General features: G+C 35.6%; 1 protein-coding gene across 1 annotated transcript in view; it reads left to right on the forward strand.

The window, feature by feature from the left end:
• Nucleotides 1–22,603, forward strand: part of LOC148947012 (uncharacterized) — a 154,532-nt gene that overhangs the window by 111,768 nt on the left and 20,161 nt on the right. The window contains exons 7-8 of the mRNA XM_089096816.1: nucleotides 14,709–15,026; nucleotides 17,382–17,502. Coding sequence (XP_088952942.1) covers nucleotides 14,709–15,026; nucleotides 17,382–17,502 — 439 coding nt within the window. The remainder of the gene's footprint in view (nucleotides 1–14,708; nucleotides 15,027–17,381; nucleotides 17,503–22,603) is intronic.

A 22,603-nucleotide genomic window follows, 5' to 3' on the forward strand; every position in this document is an offset into this window, starting at 1 on the left:
TGAGGGCTGTGAGGGAGTATCCTCCTCAAAAACATATAATTTCTATCTGGAAATCATCTACGCTGAACAAAATGACTATCTTAAAATTTTGATTGGATTTGTTTGGGGAAATGATTGGCGTGGGGGGGGGGGGGGCTAGTTGCTCACCAAACACTTTCGACTATTGAAAAGGGCACTATCCCTTTTAATTTACAATCGAATGAGCCTTTTTTGAATTTTCTACGACAAAACCTTCTATAAAAACCTTATATGCCCCCAGGGCATAACTTAACACCCTTACCTGAGGATTTTGGGGGAGTATCCTCCTCAAAAATATAATTTATATCTGGAGTTCAACTAGGCTGAACGAAATGGCTGTCTCAAAATTTTGATTGGATGTGTTTGGTGGAATGATGGGCGTGGGGGGGCTATTTGCCCTCCATTCACTTTTGACTATTAAAAAGAGTACTAGCCCTTCTAATTTCCAATCGAATGAGCCTGTTTTGAAGCTTCTACGACAGCGCCTTCTATAAGAACCTTATATGCCCTCAAGGCATAACTTAAAACCCTAGCCCTGAGGGTTGTGGGGAAGTGTCCTCCTCAAAACATATTTTCTATCTGGAAATCAACTACGCTGAACAAAATAGCTATCTCAAAATTTTGATTGGATTTGTTTGGGGGAATAATGGGCGTGGGTGGTGGGTAGTTGCCCTCCAATCACTTTCGACTATTAAAAAAGGCACTAGAACTCTGAATTTCCAATCGAATGAGACCTTTTCGAAGTTTCTACGACAACTCCTTCGATACGAAGTGCCTGACTGAAAAAAAAAAACACATTGTGCCCACACCGTTCTTTACTTTGGCAGCGCTAGCTTGCTGCCTATGACAAACAGGAAAAAGCTTATGACTTTCTTAATGGGCATACTAAGAGGCGATCTGGCTACAACATTCGATTATGACATCATTTATCAAGATTGGCCATAAAAATCCACGTCATTCATAAAGATTGGCCATAAAATTGCAGTTTTTAGGGGAAAATTGATTTTATTTAAAACAAAAACAAATTTAAATTACAAATGGCACTAGATCTAGTAATTGGCTTCAAAATGAGCCATTGAACAATTCTCTACGATATTCCAGTGCCAATCTAAATGTGGAAAAAAAAGTGAGAGAAAAAAAAGATGCCTTTTAGGAAGAATGCTGTACTAGCTGCCAGTTTTCTTGATTTTAAAACCAAATGACCGAAAGTTTCCTATTTAGAGGTTTTGGACAAGGCGGTTCTAATGGTGTTTTTTTTTATGTTTTAATCTGACTCTATCGTGCCTTAATGTAATTAAACCCGATAAAATGGCGTAACGAGTAACTTTCAGCGAAAGAAAAACCAAACTAATTTTAAAATTTTCAGGTATTTTTCTTGTTTGAATTAAAACATTAAAATTATTGCTCTGAAATCATAAATATTTTTGCAGTTTGCAGTTAAATAAAATTATTTTATTTACAATTTTCAGAAGTTATTCTAGTTTCAGTTAACAAATAAATTGTTGTTAAAACCTCCCAAAAATTACTGCATTTTACATGATAATGGATAATTATATAAGAAAAACCGTACTGACAAACACTATTTATGATGACCTATATCGGTCCTTTATGTAACTAATGATCGTCATTTAATGTAAATTATATCTCAGCAATATCCGATGAAACTTACATACTTCCCATTTATAATGAACTATTTTGATCCTTTATGTATTAGTATTTTGTTTTTTTTTACTATGGAACGTGATCGTCTCTTACTAGGTTGCTAGCTACCGCTGCAAGCCGAATAGATATGTTGCATCATCATGCACATATTGATTTATTCAATATTACAGTAACTATTGGTTTAACTTCGTTCTTTATTTTACTATCCACTAGAGTTCGTTTTTACTATGAATTAATTAAAAAAAACTTTTTCTTCAAAATAAGTTTTTCAAAGAAAAGTAAAGAACTTTATTAAACCAAAAATTACCAAAAATAAAATCAAATAATCTACCAACCGTGAAACTACCTGAAATCAGCATCGATAAATAAATGAAACCCAGAACGAACAGAAATTACAATAAATAACCGAGTCAAACTCAAATTGAGCGGAAATTGACATGAGTAGGGCTCAAAACCCCCATGCCTTCCCAAGGCCAGAACATAATTTGCACTTTACTGAAAATTATATAAATGTTTTTACTTTTATACTTTAATAAATCAAATCATATAACATTTTGATTAATAAATATCAGTATATGTATATTAAACTGACAATGCAGAATCATTTGTATTTCCAGATTCAATGGTGGGCGTGGAAGGGTGTTAGTTGCCTTCCAATCACTTTTGACTATTAAAAAGGGCACTAGCCGTTTCAGTTTCCAATCAAATGAGCCCTTCTTGAAGTTTCTATGACAATGCTTTCTATTAAAAGCTTATATGCCCCCAGGACAAAACTTACAACCCTTGCCCTGAGGGCTCTGGGGGGTGGGGGTGTTGGTGGTTTTTTTTTTTGGGGGGGGGGTTGGTAATCCTCATTTCCGATTGAATGGGCCCTTTTTGAATTTTCTACGACAAAGATTTCTATAAAAGCCTTATATGCCCTCAGGGTATAACTTACAACCAAAAATTTTTTGAGGGAATGGTGGGCATGAGAGGGGGCTAATGCCCTCAAATCACTTTCGACAATTAAAAAGAGCCCTAGCCCTTTGAATTTCCAATCGAATGAGCCCTTTTTCAAATTTTTAGACAACGCTTTCCATTCAAACCTTATATGCCCCCAGGGCACAACTTACAACCCCTACCCTGAAGACTGTTGTGGGAGTGTCCAGCTTAAAGATATAGTTTCCGGACCTTTCAACTGCGTTGAACAACATTGCTATCTCAAAATTTTGACTGGGTGTGTTTGGGGAAATTTTGGGCGTGGAAGGGATATTAGTTGCCCTCCAATCGCTTTCGACTCTTATAAAGGGCACTAGCCATTTCAAGTTCCAATCGAATGAGCCCTTTTTGAAGTTTCTACGACAACGATTTCTATAGAAACCTATATGCCCCCAGGGCATAACTTACAACCCGGGCCCTGAGGGGGATGGGGGGTTGTCATCCTCAAAGCACTAATAGTCATAATTTTAAGCACTGTTGAAAAAAAATGGCTATCTCAAATTTTTGATTGGATGTGTTTGGGGAAAAGGTGGGTGTGAGAGGGGAGCTAGTGGCCCTCCAATCACTTTCGAATATTAAAAAGGGCACTAGCCCTTTGAATTCCCATTCGAATAAGCCCTTTTTAAGTTTCTACGACAGCGATTTCTATAAAAACCTTTTATGCCCTCAGGGCATAACTTACAACCCTTGCCCTGAGGGCTCTGATGGAGTGTCCTCCTCAAAAACATAATTTATATCTGGAAATCAACTACGCTGAACAAAATGGCTATATCAAAATTTTATTGGACGTGTTTGGGGAAATGGTGGGCGTGGAAGGGGTGTTAGTTGCCTTCCAATCACTTTCGACTATTAAAAAGGGCACAATCCACTCCAATTTCCAATCGAGTAAGCCCTTTTCGAAGTTTCTACGACAACTCCTTCGATACGAAGTGCCTTGGTCTAAAAAAAAAATAATAATAAATAATACATTGTGCCAACATCGTTCTTTACTTAGGCAGCGCGATATAAAAGCCTATGGTTTTTTTATTTGGAAAAATAAGAGACGAATCTCGGAGAATGAGACAGCTAAGTAACTCAAGTATATACTGTGGTATGTTGAGTCTTGAATATAAATGTTTTTACTTTTATAACTTTAATAAATGAAATAATATTAACATTTTGATTACTAAATATCAGTATATGTATATTAAACTGACAATGCACATTCATTTGTATTTTTTTCAGTAGAATGCAAACTTTGGTGTGTACCTGGAATGGCATAGGGGTTTTGCACCCAAAGTATTTTGCTTTCTGCTCGTTTAGCGTTCGACTCGGGTACTTATTGTAATTTAGGTTCGTTTTGGGTTTTATTTATTTACCGATACCGATTTGTGGTAGTTTCATGCTTGGTAGACTATTTGATTTTATTTTTGCTCATTTTTTGTTGAATGGAGTTCTTTACTTTTTTTTGAAAAACTCATTTTGTGGGAAAAGTTTTTTAAATGAATCTCTGTTCGTTTTATATCGACATGGTTTTTTCAGGGAAAAAGAAAATAATACTTTAAATCATTTTGTTTTTTAAGACTTTATAGTTTGGCCTGCTGTTTGTAGGCTGGAGAAAAATTTTCAGCAATTTTTAACAACATACACCCTTTTAAAAAATCTGGACACAAATAGTACTTTTTAATTTAGTTTCATACCTCCTCTAGTTGACCTGAAATTGAAAACTTGATACAATTCGCAAAAAAATCTGTTTACTTTCTTTGATAGATTGGATACACTTACGCTATTTTTATTTTGTTAAATTTTAAGAGCAGAAATGGGAGGGTTGGGGTGGGAGGGTGGGCGTGGGAAGGTGGGAGTTGAAGGGGGATTAGTTGCCCTCAAATCACTTTAGACTGTTAAAAAGCGCATCAGCTCTTTCTATTTCCAATCGAATGAGCCCTTTTCAAAGTTCCCACGACAGCTCCTTCGGTAAGAAGTGCCCTGGTTTAAACAACAACAACAATGATGGGCGTGGGGGGGGGGGGCTAGTTGCCCTCTAATCATTTTCGACTATTAAAAAGGGCACTAGCACTTTCGATTTCCAATCGAATGAGCCCTCTTTGAAGTTTCTACGACGACCCCTTCCGTATGAAGTGCCTCTGCGAAAAAAAAACAAAAAAACATTGGAGCCGTATGGCCTTTACAATAGGCAACGCTACAGCGTTGCCTCTGATAAAAATTGAATCCTATTTTGATCTTCGTATGCAAGATGACGTCAAGTGTTATACGAAAATGTAGTTTTTGGGAAAAAATTATTTTATTTTAAAAATTATTTTTGTTAACTACCAAAGGTTTCTAAATACAGCAATATCCTTTAAAATGGGATATTAAACAGCTCTCTTCCGTGTTTCAGTGCCCCAGTTATTGCAGAGGAAAGAAAAGACGGAAAAAAGATGCTTTCGATGCAGAATATCGTGGTTCAAGCCACTTTCCTTGTTTTTCATGCCATTGAATACTCCTTGTTGTTCAAGGCAAGGGACTGTAAATTCCTATATAAAGGTTTCGAGAAATTAGTTCTAATAGTGTACTTCTTGTTTTGATTTGACACTATTTTTAAGAGTTATGGGCTATTGTATTTCTAAGTATGAGGCGTAATTGTCTCTTAATAGGTTGCTAGCTACCGCTGCAACCCTGATAACCGGTGAATCATAAAAAGGACGTTTAGCTTTATTATAACTAGACGGTTGACCGTCAAGGACAGTATTCGGCTATTGGTCATCCTTCTTCAGTTAACGAAGTACTATGGGCCAGATTTAGTTCATTACTATAACATGTTTATTGTTAAATTTAGTAATTTTTGACGAGACACATTTTTCAGAGATAATTACGAACAGGGGAAAATCTATGGCTTTTGCTTAGTCGAAATAGTAGGAGATGAACTTCAGAGACTCATGCAGCAAAGTAAGTCAAATATGACGCCATACCCCAGAACAGCAAGCATTTTTTAAAAGATACTTGTATTATATTAACTTTTAGTTGCTATGTCCCGTGGTTTAATCTTTACTAGGTGTCGAGTATCTCTGAACCATCATACAAATGTCCATGTTTATATTGAACTATACCTATCCTTTATATGTGTCTTTCCTATAAAAAAACAGAAAATACTCAGCGGCTTTTCCCCAACTCAAGCCTTTTACTTGATTAATTGAAAACACAGGAAAAAACCTATAATTGGAATTACTACAAAAGACTGGAAATCGTCAATCTGTCACGGCTGATTGAAGATCTTAAGTAGTTCTTCGCTCGACGAAGGATGGAGAAGGATCATTCTCGTGTGCAGTTTGTGGTAGGCACACCAAGAACCATTCTTAAGGCAATGTTATAGTTTGGATGGATGTCAACTGCATCAAAATGACGAAAAACTTTCCTTGCGTCAATTAGAGTCTTGTTTTTTCTTTCTTCAGTATTTTGTACCAAGAAGGGTATCAAATTCAAGCATTAATCTACAATCATTGGCTCAAGATCTTCTGGATAAAAAATCAATAACTCACTTGCATACTTTTTTATTCCTGAGGCTACCAGTATTTTCTTAGTCTCGAGAAATCCAAACCTATTGTGAAGCTGAATATATTTCCCTTCTTGTGAGTTCAGCATATAATGTATCTAATATGAATTTGAAAGCGTTCACACGAAAGTATTCAGATCCTGTAAATATAACACTACTGAAAAAAAACTAAAAGAAAAAACATTTAAAAATAATTTTTTCAGTAAAGTACAAATTATATTCTGGCTTTCAGAAAGCATAGGGTTTAGAACCCTACTCAGATTAATTTCTGCTTTTTTTTAGTTTGACTTATTTTAATTTCTCTTTGTTTTGGGTTTCATTTACTTATTGATACTGGATTGTGGTAGTTCTATATCTGGTAGAATATTTGACTCTATTTTTGTTCATTTTTGGTTCAATGGAATTCTTTACTTTTTTTGAAAAACTTATCTTGTGGAAAAAGTTTTTTTATTAATTTCTGTTCGTTTTATATTGACATAGTCTTTTTCTGGGAGAAAGACTAAGCCTCTTCTGAAGTTAAACAACAATCCCTTCCATAAAAATCTTTAATACCCCCTGGGAATAACTCAAACCCTTATCCCTAATCTCTGCGGTTTGTTTCGACCCCAAAAGCCTGGTTATAGGATATTTAAACTATATTGAATAGAATGGTTATCTCAAAATTTCCATTAGACGTATTTCGGGACAATATGACGTGTGTGTAGGGGGGGGGGAGGGGAGAGGGTAGTGGCCCTCTGATAACTCTGACTCTTAAAAAAAGCACTAGAGCGTCTGATTACCAATCCAAAGAGCTCCCTTTCAATTTTATATGACCACACTTTCTATAAAAAAAAACCTATGTCCCCAGGTCATAACTTACAACCCTTGCCCTGAGGGCTGGGGAAATTTGTTATCCTGAAAGACATAATTTCCAGATCTTTCTGATAGACTTAACAAAATGGCCTATTTACTGATACTGATCTGTGGTAGTTGTATGCTTGATAGATTATTTGATTCTGTTTTTGTTCATGTTTGGTTTAATGGAGTTCTTTACTTTTTTTGAAAAACTTATTTTGTTTAAAAAAATTTTTTGATTAAGTTTTGTTTGTTTTATATTGGCAAAGTCTTTTTCAGGGAGAAAGACTGAGCCTCTTCTAAAGTTAAACAACAATCCCTTCCATAAAAATCTTTAATACCCCCTGGGCATAACTTACAACCCTTGTCCCTAATCTCTGCGGTGTTTCGACCCCAAAAGCCTGGTTATAGGATATTTAAATTATATTGAATAGAATGGCTATCTCAAAATTTCCATTAGACGTATTTCTGAACAAAATGACCTGTGTGTAGGGGGGGGGGGGAGAGGGTAGTGGTCCTCTGATAACTCTGACTCTTAAAAAGAGCACTAGAGCGTCTGATTACCAATCCAATGAGCTCCCTTTGAATTTTATATGACCATACTTTCTATAAAAAAAACCTATGTCCCCAGGTCATAACATACAACCCTTGCCCTGAGGGCTGGGGAAATTTGTTATCCTGAAAGACATAATTTCCAGACCTTTCTAATAGACTTAACAAAATGGCTATATCAAAATTTTTATTGGAAGTGTTTGGGGAAATGATAGGTGTGGAGGGAGACATTAGCCCTCTGATCACTTTCGACTGATAAAAAAGGCCCTAGTCCTCTTAATTTCTAATCGAATGAACTCTTTTTGAAGCTTCTACGACAAAACTTTATACAAAAACGTTATATGCCCCAAGGGAATAACTTACGATCCTTGTGCTGAGGGCTATTGGGGAAGGTTTGTCATACTCAAAGACAGAATTTCCAGACCTTTCAACTACGTAGAACAAAATGGCCATATCAAAATGTTGATTGGAAATGTTTGGGGAAATGATGGGCATGGGGGGGGGAATTCTCCCTCTGATTACTTTCGACTATTAAAAAGGGCAATAGTCCTCTCAATTTTCGACAACCCGGGCCCTGAGGAGTGTCGTGGGGGGGTATTATCTTCAAAAACCTAATTTTCACAAATTTCATCTACGTTGAACAAAATGGCTATCTCAAAAATTGGACTAAATGTGTTTGGAGAAATGGTGGGCGTGAGAGGGGGGTTAATTACCCTCCAACCCTTGCCCTAAGGGGTTTGGGGGGTTTGTCATTCTCAAAATCATAATTTGCCAAATTTTCAACTACATCGCAGAAAATTCCCATCTCAAAATTTTAATTGGATGTGCTTGGGGAAATGGCGGGCGAGAGAGGGGGTTATTTGCTCTCAAGTCACTTTCGAATATTAAAAAAGACACTAGCCTTTTTAATTTCCAATCAAATGAGCTTTTTTTGAAGTTTCTACAACAACACTTTCTATAAAAACCTTATATGCCCCCAGGGTATAACTTACAACCCTCAACAATCCTACAAAGACCTAATTTCCAGAACTTTTAACTAAGTTGAACAAAATGAACAACTCAAAATTTCGATTGCACGTGTTTTGGGAAATGGTGGGCGTGAGGGAGAGGGGGGGGGGGTAGTTGCCCTCCAATTACTTTCAACTATTAAAAAGGGTATTAGCCCTTTCAATTTTCAATCGAATGAGACCCTTTTGAAGTTTTACGACAACGTTTTCTATAAAAAACCTTATATGCTCCTAGGGCATAACTTACAAATCTTACCCTCAGGCCTGTAGGGGCTGGTTAATCCTCAAAGACATAATTTCTGGACCTTTCAACTACATTGAACAAAATGTCTATATCAAATTTTGATTGGATGTGCTTGGGGAAATGGTGGGAGTGAGAGGGGGGTTATTTACTCTCAAATCACTTTTGACTTATAAAAAGGGCACTAGCCGTTTCAATTTCCAATCAAAGGAGCTTTTTTTGAAGTTTCTACGACAAAACGTTCTATAAATACCTTATATGTCCCCAGGGTATAACTTACAACCCTCAATAATCCTACAAAGACCTAATTTCCAGAACTTTTACTACTTTGAACAAAATGAACACCTCAAAATTTTGATTGTGTGTGTTTTGGGAAACGGTGGGCGTGAGAGAGAGGGTGGGTTATTTGCCCTGCAATTACTTTCAACTATTAAAAAGGGTACTAGCCCTTTCAATTTCCAATCGAGTGAGCCCTTTTTGGAGTTTGACGACAATTGTTTTCTATAAAAACCTTATATGCCCCCGGGGCATAACTTACAAATCTTGCCCTCAGGGCTGTAGGGGGTGTTTCATCCTCAAATACATAATTTCAGGACCTTTCAACTACATTGAACAAAATGTCTATATCAAATTTTGATTGGATGTGCTTGGGAAAATGGTGGGTGTGAGAGGGGGGTTAGGTCCCCCCTATAACTTTCGACTATTAAAAAGGCCTCCAGCCCTTTGAATTTCCAATCGAATGATCCTTTTTGAAGTTTCTACGAAAATATTTTCTATATAAAGATTATATGCCCCCAGGTATAACTTACAACCCTTGCCCTGAAGGCTGTGAGGGTTGTTATTCTTAAAGACCTAGTTTCCAGAAATCTCAACTGCGTTGAACAAAATGGCTATCTCAAAATTTGGATTGAATGTGTGTGGGGAAATGGTAGGCGTGAGAGGAGGGTTAGTTGCCCTCCAACCGTTACCTTGAGGGGTTTTGGGGTTCGTCATCCTCAAAATCATAATTTGCAAAACTTTCAACTACGTCGAAGAAAATGCCTATCTCAAAATTTTGATTGGACATGTTTGGGGAAATGGTGGGTGTGAGAGGGGGTTATTTTCCCTCAAATCACTTTTGACTATAAAAAGGGCACTAGTTCAGTTCAGTTCAGTTCATTTTATTTAACATCAAAATACATTTAACTGATATGCCAATACCCGCCCCAAGAAAGATACCAAAAAGCACTTGCGACTGGGTAGGTACATACAACTCATTTACTAATGATTGATTAACTATAAACAAAAAACACTAAAAAACAAAACAAAAAAATCAATCTCTCACCAATTCATTTAATAATAATAGTAATAATAATAAAGATAAATAACAACAATAATAATAAAAAAAAAAAAAAAAAAAAAAAAAAAAAACTATGAACCTTGACCTAACAAATATTTTGCAATTTATTTTTAAATAACCCCAGGTGCTCAGCCACCCGAATGCTCTCCGGAACAGAGTTCCACACATTAGGTCCTGAAAATCTAGTATGGAAGCCGGTCCTGGTTCCACTTCTATTCGGAACAATGAAATCACTAGCATGACGAGTTTCATAATGATGCAAAGACCTATTGTCATTAAAATAATCGCGAAAAACCTCTGAACTAACATCATTCCAGCATTGATAAGCAAAAATTCCTATTTGGTAGTCTCGTAGCTGTCCTACATTCAACACTTGCAAATTGTTGAAGCAAGCTGAAGTGTTATTTACACCTTCAACATACCCACCAATAAGACGCATCGCTCTATTTTAAAGAGTCTGAACACGTTTAAAATTCACATAAAAATTACTTGCCCATAACATACAGCCATACGAAGCATATGTGTGGATCAAAGCATGGTATAAAAGCAATTAAACTCTCTGAGGTAAGAAATTTTTAAAATGACGAATCGCTCCAAGGCCACGTGCAACCTTTGTGGCAACAACATCACTGTGGCGTTTCCACGAAAAATTACGATCAATGTAAAAACCTAAGTACCGGATTTCTTGAACTTGAACTACAGGCTTATTATTAAACAGAATTCTACCATCAATATCACTGGGATTGACTATTCTAGAATATACAATAAAATTATTCTTTGTAACATTAAATGATAACCATCTCAAACTAGTAAAATCATGTAAATATCTCAGATCAAAAGTCACTATCAATACGAGACTATACAAACACAGACAGAAAAAGTAACTGCAGTGTCATCAGTAAATTACGTTAAGCACCACTCTGGAATACAAAACCTCCTGCTATCTACATAAACCAGATATAGAAGTGGACCAAAGACCGATCCCTGTGGCACATCGCACGACACTTGATAAGGTGAAGAAATAGCATCATCACTCATCACTTTAAGAGGCCTCTGACACAAACAACTTTTACACCACGTCAAAATCATTACCGGAACACCTCATCTTTAGAATATACTATAGAAAATGTCTAAATTTACCATGCCACTGTCTTCCCCAAAATCAAAAAATACAGGGTTAAGGGTTCACTATTTTACTAAATAATTATTTAAAAAATCTACAAGATGAATGGCAGCATGACTAGTGGAATGAAGAACTTTTAACTACGTTGAACAAATATTGGGTGTGAGAGGGGGGTTAGTTCCCTTCCAATCACTTTTGAATATTAAAAAGGCTACTAGCCCTTTGAATTTCCAATCGAATGAGCCCTATTTGAAGTTTCTACGAAAACACTTTCTATATAAACCTTTTATGCCCCCAGGGCATAACTTACAACCCTTGCCCTGAGGGGTTTGGAGTGGTTCTCATCCTCAAAAACATAATTTCTGGACCTTTCAACTACGTTGAACAAAATGTCAATCTAAAAATTTGATTGGATGTGTTAGGGAAAATGGTAGGTGAGAGAAGAGGGTTAGTTGCCCTCCAATCAATTTTCACTATTAAAAAGACCACTAGCCCTTTGAATTTCCAATGGAATGAGCTCTTTTTGAAGTTTCTACCAAAACGCTTTCTATAAAAACCTTATATGCCCCCAGGGCATAACTTACAACCCTTGCCTTGAGGGGTTTGGGGTGGTTCTCATCCACAAAGGCTTAATTTCCAGAATTTTCAACTACTTTGAACAAAATGTCTATCTAATAATTTTGATTTTATTTGTTTGGGGAAATGGTGGTCGTGAGAGGGGGGTTAGTTGCCCTCCAATCACTTTTGAATATTAAAAAGGGCACTAGCCGTTTGAATTTTCAATCGAATTGTTTTTTCAAGTTTCTAGTACAAAGCTTTCAATAAAAATCTAATATGCCCCCTGGGCATAATTTATAACCCCTGCCCCAAAGACCGTGGGGGGATTGTCCTGCTCAATGATATAATTTCCGGAACTTTCAACTGCCTTGAACAAAATGGCTATCTCAAAATTTTGATTGGATGTGTTGGGGGGAAATGTGGGCGTGAGAGAGGGGTTTGTTGCCCTCCAATCACTTTCGTTTGATTGGATTTGTTTGGGGAAATAGTGGGCGTGGAAGGGGTTTTTAGTTGCCTTCCAATCACTTTTGACTATTAAAAAGGGCACTAGCCATTCCAATTTCCAATCGAATGAGCCCTTTTCGAAGTTTCTACGGCAACTCCTTCGATATGAAGTGCCCTGGTCTACAAAAAATAAATAAATGATACATCTTGCCACCATCGTTTTTTCCTTAGGCAGCGCTATTGTGCTGCCTATAATCTTTACCATCTAGCCTTTTCAAAATCTTATTTACCCATGTTTGGTGTATCTGTACAATTACATTTCCTTCTTTCTAGCTTTCTAATGCGTGGCCAAGGCCTTATCCAGAGAAGGGGATTAGGGGGTTTTGAGCCCCCCCCCTCCCCCTCCCTAAAAAAACGTCTGTTTGACTCTATAACAGACGTCATATGGATATAATTAAATTTTTTATGCGTTTTTTAATTTTTTTTGTGTAACCCCTCCCCCCCAAAAAAAATCTTTGAGTAAAACCCCCCACGAACAAAAATACTGGGTACGGCCTTGTGCATGACTAGACCAAAACTAAAATACAGTCTTGTAACGTAAGGTCTATTTACGTTCTTTACCTCATAAGAGAAAAATTGACGAATGAAAATGTCTGTGTGTTATTTATTGCTTCCTGTTGCAGGATATTAGTAAACTGAACTGGTAAAAAGTTCTTTTTTACGGAGAAATAGATTGTTAATGAGCAAGTTGAATTTTGAACATTGAATATTAAAAAGGCACTATTTTAATAAAAAGCATTGAAAAAGTACTAATTTTGCAGAAAGTATTCGAAAAGTACTACTTTAACAAAAAAAAGCATTAAAATAGTACTTTGGTACTAACCGTGGCAACCCTGATGCTAGCTGAAAAAAAAAATAAAACAATGAGGGCAAAAGCAATATAGGAGAAAGGTGACACCGAATTCTCTGCTGCCATTCTTGGGAGATATCTGGCAGTTCATAAGTTGCAGCGGAATTCTTGTGTTGTTTCTAAGTCACTTTTCAGTGAATAGGCAGCGTTGCGGCCAAGTACACTTGGCACTTAGACGATAAATCAAATCAGTTTTTGTTACGGAAAAAATCGCTCAGTGATAATTTATTGCACCCTCTGGCGCTGCGTTCCCTGGGGTCTAGGCCTAGTGGACCTATTTGTGGATCACGGCCTGTCTGAATCATTTTATCAGTTGGTCCACCGTTTTCGGCCTCATCAGAGGATCGCCATCAGTCTACTAACACAGATTATTTACTAAGTTTCTAGAGAACTAAAATCCAAGAGTGGATGTAACAGATATTGAAGTCAGTAAGGAAAGATGAATTTTTTGGTATTGCTCCTAGCTACAAGCTTTGATTAAGTTACTCCCTGAATCAGCCACAATGTGGAAAACTTCCTTTGCCATTGGAATTTCTATTCTTTCGTTTGTATTGATGGAGGAATTTTGATAGCTAAAGAGAATCGTTTATGCCTCTTGCAATTCTAAATAGGTACTTGTATCTTCCCTGATGTATAGAGTCTGTCGACGACTAGGTTCCCGTCAAAGTATTGACAAAACTTCTTTTGGGGCGGAAGATTTCAAGATTGTATTGGAATATGCTGAAACATCTTTGAACATCACTCTTTTTTGAAACAGGGAAGGTGGGTTGACAAGCGTTGTTCTCCGGATTCTCAACTTAGTTAAACAAAAAATATTTTTTTTCAAGTTAAAGTAAGGAGCAACATTAAAACTCAAAACGAAGGGAAATTATGCCGTATAAGAAGGGGTTGTCCCCTTCTCAATACCTTGCTCTTCATGCTATAGTTCTTAACACTTATAAAAAAGATCCCTAACGAAACGAGCAAAAATGAACAACTCCTTACACTGTATGAGTAGCTTAGCTTCGTTAAATATAAACCCTCTCTTGTGCCATCCACCTTGACTTTAGAATCTTCCGTATTGATGCAAAAGAACGTCTTCTTCAGTTCTTGTTGATTAAAATAAAATTGTGTCTATTTTGTGTATTATACAGACGATTTAATTCGATCTTAGTATGTTTCCTTATTTTGAAACAATGATACAATCAGAAACAGAACGGGTAAAATTATAAAGGATCATCTGTTTTGGTTTTTTTTTCTGTTCTTTTTCTGTTTCTAAGAAACAGAAAAAGTGCAAATGAGAACATAATCCTTACGCTAATTTCGATTTTAATAAAATACTGATTTTTGGTTCCAACAATTTGAAAGTCATTTGCATAACATTCAATGTATTGAAAATTTACATTTTTTTTATCATGTCATAAATTTTTAAAAGATATTAGAAGGTTCATGGTACATTACAGACAAGTGATTTTAGCGTGTATCATCTTCTGGTCCTCTATGGTTGCTACAAAATATAAAATTCCTTTTATAGGTTCGACAAAATGGCAAAAAGAATTATAACTACAGTTACTAAGCAACTAAGTATAATACCATATGGCCTGGCAAAGTTTTTCCTTGAACTTAGAAATATCATACCGTCAAACGTAACCCCTACTGGAGGAAGTGTTTGCTTGCACTTTGGTATATGCTCTGTTTATCATCAAATCCTGAAAAAATCATCTGTAGGGGACAGAAAAGACGCAGAGCTGGTCAATAATATCTTAATTGCTGTTGCTGAACGACTTTGTACTTGTGCTGACTCGGTTTACGCAGAAAGTGGAAAGTATTTAGACGATGCACTGAGCAAGAGGCAAGAAATTGTTGTTTCTCTCTATTTTTTTTGTTATATGATTCCACTGAAGAGATAGGAACGTACACAGGTAGAGGGGAGAGGTCATTAGCCAGACTCTAAGAATGAGATTCTCATTATATTTTCCCGAATCATTTGTGTTTTTCATGATACAGTTACAGTTCCGTCCACATTTTCAAAAGTCACACTCCCCCTAAAACAAAAAAATAAATAAATAAAAATCTCGGTGTACAAGCCAAGATTGATAAATGGTTGACAGTGCTAACTTTGATTATGGGGGTATGAAGAGTACACTATTGCTGCTAGTGTTACTGTAAGATTTTGGCAGAATTTATTTCCCTCAAGTCAACATGCTGGCAAACGCCCCTCTTCTCATAATTTTTTCTCGAAACTCCTTACCAATCACTGATATAGGCAGAAGGTTTTTTAGGGGGGGGGGGCAAATTTTTAATCTTAAATGTGAAAAATTTAAGATAATTATGTTTAATTTCTGCTAAATAGCTGTGGGGAAACCCTTTTCGTAGTTCAAACTCCCACACTCTCTTTCTCCCAATAATTGAATAGCTTCTGAATTACGATGCTCCGAGAAATCTCAAAGAAATTTAAATCGTTTTTAAAGTATAAATTTACATTCATCTAAGATGCCTGGAATTTGTATTAGTTCTTGACAGGCTATTAATGTAAACTGTTCTAAAAACTGTTCTTCGCAGAACTGAGCCACTAGGAGCCAGACCTATCAATTAGTATTTGCAGGAAAAATTTTCAAAATTTATATTTATTAGGAAACAAAATACGTGTGTATTAAGAATAAATCCATCGAAATATTAGGAAAAAAATAGTTAAAACGATCAATTCTCTCTTCGTGCTGTTTCATTGTACTTTCCTTTTTGTTTATCAATTCTTTTGTTTTTAACGAGGTCAAGCAAAAAACTTTGTAGATTTTGACTAACTCTCCCCCAGCCTCCAAGTTTGATGCCTTAAGTTAGGCCTGTCAAACTATTTTATTTGTAGAGACTGTTTGTTTAGATAACCTCAACTTGTCTAATGTCAAGATGCATGTTAATTACAGAGTGTCAAGTCGTCAAACACATTAAATAAAACTTGAAATAGGAATCAGATTTCTACCCGAAATTTAAGCTAGAATAATTTACCATAATGAACATGAAGCACTTTTAGAAATCGTGTAGTCTTCGAGAAATCAGTTTATAAAACCAACTCCTAAGAAGCTTAGGAGAGCGTTAATGCTACATTGTAAACGAAATAAGCCTCACTCGTTGTGTTAAAGCTATTTTAGATAATTTTGCTAGAAAGAGCAGGTATAACGTTTATTCTTTATGCTCGTAATGCTTTCTAACGCTGATAAAGGGAAAGGATTTGAGAAATAAGCTGTTAGTTTGCTGCTTCAGGCTCTGATTGACTCTGGAATTGACAGCTCCACTTAATATAGTCCAGCCCAGTCCAAATTTAATCTCCAAAAAATCTTCAATCCGCAAATAGCATAAACTGCACACAATATACTGACTTCATATAAACGATTAATTTTATCTTTCTTTTATTTTGAAATAATACTTGATTAAGAATGCAGAGTTAAAGCTATCAGCTTTATCAAAACTGTACAACGATTAATGGTAAATGAAACGAACTTATTATTGGTGTTTGGTAAGAAGCCTTATAAACTTTTCTTATATAAATCTTACGTTTCATATTATTAAGATATTGCCAACTTTCTAAAGATGACTTGCAAACTTAATGTTGACTTTTTATTCCTAAACAAACATATGATACAGTTAAAGTATACACGTCAGTATCAAATAAATGAAAATAAAATAATTATGAGACACGGAAACAATTAACTTCACGTAAATGAAATATTATGTTTATATAAATTTAAATTCTGTTACTTTAATTATATGGTATCCATTTGTGTTTGCCTTTGATTTAATTAAAAGAGTCTAGGCATAAAGCTGTCTCTAGTTTAAGCTACGTCCGATTGAATTATGTGTAATTTCTCTAATGAATGAACTCTATCTGAACTTCAGATAGATGAACTTCAAATTTCTAATGAAATTTGGATCTGAACTTTAGATTTCAAGAAAAGCGCTATCTAACCAGCAAAAACCGCAAAAACCTGTTTCAGACGTCATTTTCCGGTATCCTTCGTGACGTGAAAGATTTCCGTTCTTTTAACTCATCTTTGTTCTAAGATCTCACAGCTCACTGATCTTAGCAAAAAATTTGAACTATTGTTTCTGCTTGAGTTGTACTGGTTGGTTTCTTATCGATGCATTTTGAATAATCTGAAATCAGCAGTTAATAGTTGAAACTATCAATGCTAAATAATTATTTCATTTTAAGGTTGGATTTAGGATTTTGTGAAGAGTTTCTCCCTGGTCTGGCCGAAGAGTATTTAATCGAACATTGTACATCTTTGTCGTCATTATTCTTGTACACGAAAAACAATTTAGAATGCATTGAGGTATGTCTCTGACTTGTGCACCGTCTGTTTCTTTTTTCTTATTTTTTGAATTGAAGTACAACAAAAAGGCTTATTGATGATAACATATATGACAGGAGTAGGGGTCTACACAGCTTTAAAGATACTGGAAATATTGGCAAAGTAGGTAATGACACGTAAAATCTATCCAATTTGTTGGAAGAAATCTTTGATCTTCAATCTTTCAGGGTCAAGCTCACTTATTTTAAAGATTTCTTTGATAAATTATACATATTCAAACATAAAAAGCTATTTTAGTGTTCAGGGACTTTGCTATTGCCCTCTTAATACTTAGGGCTGAATTGTGAAATTTTCTTCTTTCATAGATGGTGTTGTATTAATTTTTCGCTAATTCCGTATTCTTTCATAACGAATAGAGTTTTCCAAGCGTCAAAATACTGTGTCGTAAGCAACATAGTTCGCGTTGTTTTGATGTTGTCGATAAAGAACGGCGTGGCATTTTTTAATTACGAAAATTGAACTTTTGTAAGCCGTGGTATTTTTAATGTTACTATTTTAGCTATATTTTGCTGAGGATACTACGGCCCGTATAGCTGTTCATAACCTCTTAGAACGCCTGTCCCATCTCTTGACACTCCTTTACAGAACTTCTCATGCAAAAGATAGCCCTTCTAGCCAAATTGTGGGTGCTTTAACGTCTTTTTCGTTGCCTGAAGTGCCCTCCAGTGCTTTCATTCCACTAATGTGGGAATAAAGTATGTTAGTGCGAAGAAAAGAGTAGAATTATAGTAGGACACAATCCAGAAGTAAGTATGTTATCGTGCTTACTATTTGAACAGGAATGTTAACAAAATTGATTCTTACACTATATTACCAGTGTTTCCACTTCAAATTTGTTTTAATCCCTAAGAGGCTGTTGGTAAATCCCTAGAAATCCCTATTTTCAATACCAAAATCCCTAAAAGCTTCCCCATTTTCTGCCTTCTTTCCAAGTCACAAGTAAAGCCTTATTTGGCTGACTTTTAAAGCATTTGTTCAAGACTTATTTTGCAACTCAAGACCTTTCACGTGTACCAAAATAGTTTCTTTTAACGTTTAAAACAATTCTTTATATTTATAGACTAGTTAAGTTCGTTTTGATTTATAGATTCCAGTTCCAGATCTCAGATTCTGGACCATATGAATATATTTTATTTATTTGTTTTCTTTGCCATTATCTTTTCCTTCTCTATTACTACTTTTGCAATACCCTCGTTTTTATTTGAATTGGTAATAAGGATTGGCATGAATGATATCCAATCTGTTGCTTTTTCACGCACTAGTTTTTTTTTTGACTTTTTTTATATTGTGATTTTTATTTGAAGCAGAGTGGAGCATCAAATATGAATCACATAAAGCTTGACTTAAGGACAGCACCTGCATTTTGGTCTTTTGAATAATTCGAATGTAACAAGTGTAGACCTGCCTCCGAGTTTTCCAGAAAATTCCGAATGTAGACGCACTTTAAACTGTATTTAGAAAAATTTAATGAGAATTACCATATAGTAAGATTTAAGAGAAAACGCCAAATACTAAGATTAATACCCCAAGTCATCGTTGTCGCCGTCCCCATCGTCTTTCCCAATTCCTAAAAAAGTGACACATTCGGACGCAGTCGCATCGGATTTCATGGACTTCATTGTTTTCTTTAAACTTTTGGTAAACGTAGGGGGGCCTTTACGCTTCATCCCATACTTGACAGAAATTGTCGCAGCCAAACTTATGTTTTTGAGCCCATTTCTATTTTCATTTTTCACTGTTTTAAGAACACTGAAAAGTCTTTCCGCAACGACATTTGAGCAGGTAAGTCCAAAAATAAACCGAATGACATGAAAGACGCTAGTGAATTTAACACTCCACTTGGCGTGTTGATGGACGCCACCCAGTTCTAAAAATCAATCGGGTTTCCGCCACTGAGCAAACTGTCGTCTGGACTAAGCAGCATCAATACCAGCCACTCATATTCAACCAGCCGAAAATTCCACGAGGGGTACCCGAACTTTTGGCAAAAAAAACCGCAACGATAGAATATCACCATCCGATGCGACTTTTGGGTCTACAATCTTTACAAAGTTGTAAATGTTGTGATTAAATGGAAATCGGTCGACTAGCTGGGACACAGATTCAATATATAAATCCTGCTCAATCTCTTTGATGCTCTCGCATTTCTCCGTGCACTTTGTATCTTCTCCTTGTAAGGAAAAACGACGAGCGATCGCTTCTGGTTCCAGGTAAACCTTAGAGGCGGGTAAGAAGAACTCTTCTCTTTTAAGGTTCACAGACTGAACAGACTCAATTTGTTTCACACAACTTCTAGCACTTCTTTTTTAAGAAAGTAAAATCGTATGGAGCACCTATGTGCTTCATAGCACCTATATGCATAGGTGCTTCTATTTGTATTTCTCTATTACGTCGGTCCTTCCACGTTGGTTATTTTGTTTCAACTGTCTTGGGTCTATCCAAGTCCGACAAAACAAGAACGTTTGTCAATCGCTTTTGCCGAAATCCTGTCGTTGTATCCAAAATTCCTATTTTCGTAACCAAAATCCATAGGCTCGGCAAGGAAAAAGTGGAAAATCCGAAATTTAAGTAGAAATAAAGTACTAAAGTAGGTCTAAAGATTTTAGAGGAGAAACATTCAAAATAAAGTAGTCTACTCCAAAAATATAGTAGAAATAGAAGCACTGGTGCCCTCTATAATTTATTGGATAGCTCTAGTGACTTTCAGTGTATCTTTTGCCAACTAAAAAAAGCATAGACTGTAAAATATAAAACAAAGGTAAGAAAAGAGGGAAATGGAAGTATTAAGAATAAGTAATGAGAACTACAATGTGTAATCTTCCAACTTCAGACTTCATATAGACTATTTTTATCAGAAATTAGTTTGAACAGATGACTCTACTGGAACCTCAAAAAACCTCTTGATTCCAATCAAGTAGTCGAGGAAGCTTAAACCTATTGGCTTTGCAGTGTGTTATATTTCAGTTTTAGCTAAGTACCATGATGATTGGTAGTTTAATAATTTTTGTAAGCTCTTGTGCATAAGTTTTTTATTTAAGGTTGATCTCAATTATAAAACATTGTCCATCAAAACAAAAACAACAGTGATAAAACAAGTCCTAGCCGTACTCCTGACATCATTTTGCAATATTTAGTGGTCCCATTCTCGATTCTAATGCAAATCTCAGTGTTTTCATTAAAGGCTTCATTCCAGTGTTTTCATTTATTCTTGGGAATAGAGTAACACTGCAGGATTCCCCAAAGAGTGTTTTGATCCATTGTATCAAAGTTCTTTTAAAGCTACCGAAGAGTGTTTAGATATTGCTGAACTGTTTATTCATTTCTTACATATGGGTTCTTAGGGTAAATATGAGGTCTATATCTATCAAAACAATGCCACGTTACTCTTCTTTTAAATATAAGTCGAGGACTTTTTCAGTCTTTCGAGTATTATGAGAGCCACCACCTTTTCTGCTGCAGACATCAGGCTTACTCCCCCGCTAGATGTTCAACCAAGTACATTACCTTCCTTGCAAATCTTTACAATTATTTCTGTGGTCCAATCACTGGGGACTTTTCAGATTGCCAAATTGATGCGGCCACTGTTCTCCAAACGGAAAGACCTGCTATCACCGACGCCTTGACTATTCTTGAGATTATCCACTCTTGACTGGGTGATCTTCGACTGTTAAGCCAATCTAGGAATCTAAGAAAGTCAAATAATGTTTTAATTAAGGATTTCGGTAGGCTCCTTAATGTGAAAACTTTGATCTATGCTGTTGTTTAAGGATTGTGAAAATATGAAATTTGAGTTTCTTGAATAGTTGTAAGCTTTGACCCGGCAAACTAAAAAAATTTTAGTATCTGAGGAATGTCGACGTGTGAAAATTATCAAGTTTATTGGCAAGTGAAATCTCTAAGTTTTTGAACTGTAGAAATTTAAAGTACAGCAAATGTGAACTTGTAGAAAATTGCTGAGTTTCTTGAAAGGATGAAGTCGTTGAGTTTCCAAAATATATAATTTTAAAATCTACGAAATTTTGAGCTAGAAGAGTTTGGTGGGTTTTCTTGAAAGTTGATGTCTTTGAGCTGTCGAATTTTAGAATTTTAGAAGTCCAAGAAATGTTCATTTGGAAGAATTTGTGAGTCTCTTTAAAAGTCTAACGCTTCTCATGTCTAATTGTTGAATTTTTTATTCTAAGCATCATTTTTATTTAATCATCATTTTTTTTTCAATTTCACATTATTGTGAAATTCTGAAATTTGCAGTCTCTTGGAAACCCTAAGTCACTAACTTACCTAACTATGGAGTTCTAAAAACTGAGAAATTTCAACTTTTGAAAACATAGATTTTTTTTGAAAAAGTGAAAGCTTCGAATTATCATACTATGGAGGTTTAAGGTCTAAGAATTATAGAACTTTGAATTTTACCAATTCTCTTGAATCTATGAAAGCTTTGACCTATCCAAATATTGAATTATAGCATCTGAGAATGGGAGAAATTTGAACTTGTTAGAATCAATGAGATTCTTTAAAAGCCAGAGTTATCTAGACTATTTGTTGTTGTTGAATTGTTTGAGTCTTTGAGTCTGTTGACTTGAGAAATTGGTACACCTGACTGAGCACCACAAATACACCCAATTAACTTATTAGACTTCCTCGTTTTAATGAATTCATTATTGAATATTAAATATACAAGCTTTACCTTAAAGTTTGTCTAGACAATAAACATAATATATTATGTAAACACTTTTATATTTTTTTAAAATGAATAAACTCCCGAAGACTCCACCAACTACGCTCAAATAGAAGGCTCAACACAGAGATTGTAATTGAGTCAACTCAGTACAACATGTGAATACCAATTGACAAATTAAAGACGTCACTGTTCAAGATACCTAATATTTCGTCACAACTGAAAATTTCTCAGGCTTTAAAATTCAACCATTTACCAACCCAAAGACACACCTTCGTATGAATCTTGGCAATTTAACCCTTCCAGCGCTACATGTTATTTTCAATAGGATGACAAATAATGATGTCGGGTAGCATGTTTGGCACGATGTGGAAACAGATTTATTGG

This window comes from Artemia sp. Qi Xiang Cuo, chromosome 11 (genome assembly GCF_049724085.1).
Source record: "Artemia sp. Qi Xiang Cuo chromosome 11, ASM4972408v1, whole genome shotgun sequence".
NCBI classification, from domain to species: domain Eukaryota; kingdom Metazoa; phylum Arthropoda; class Branchiopoda; order Anostraca; family Artemiidae; genus Artemia; species Artemia sp. Qi Xiang Cuo.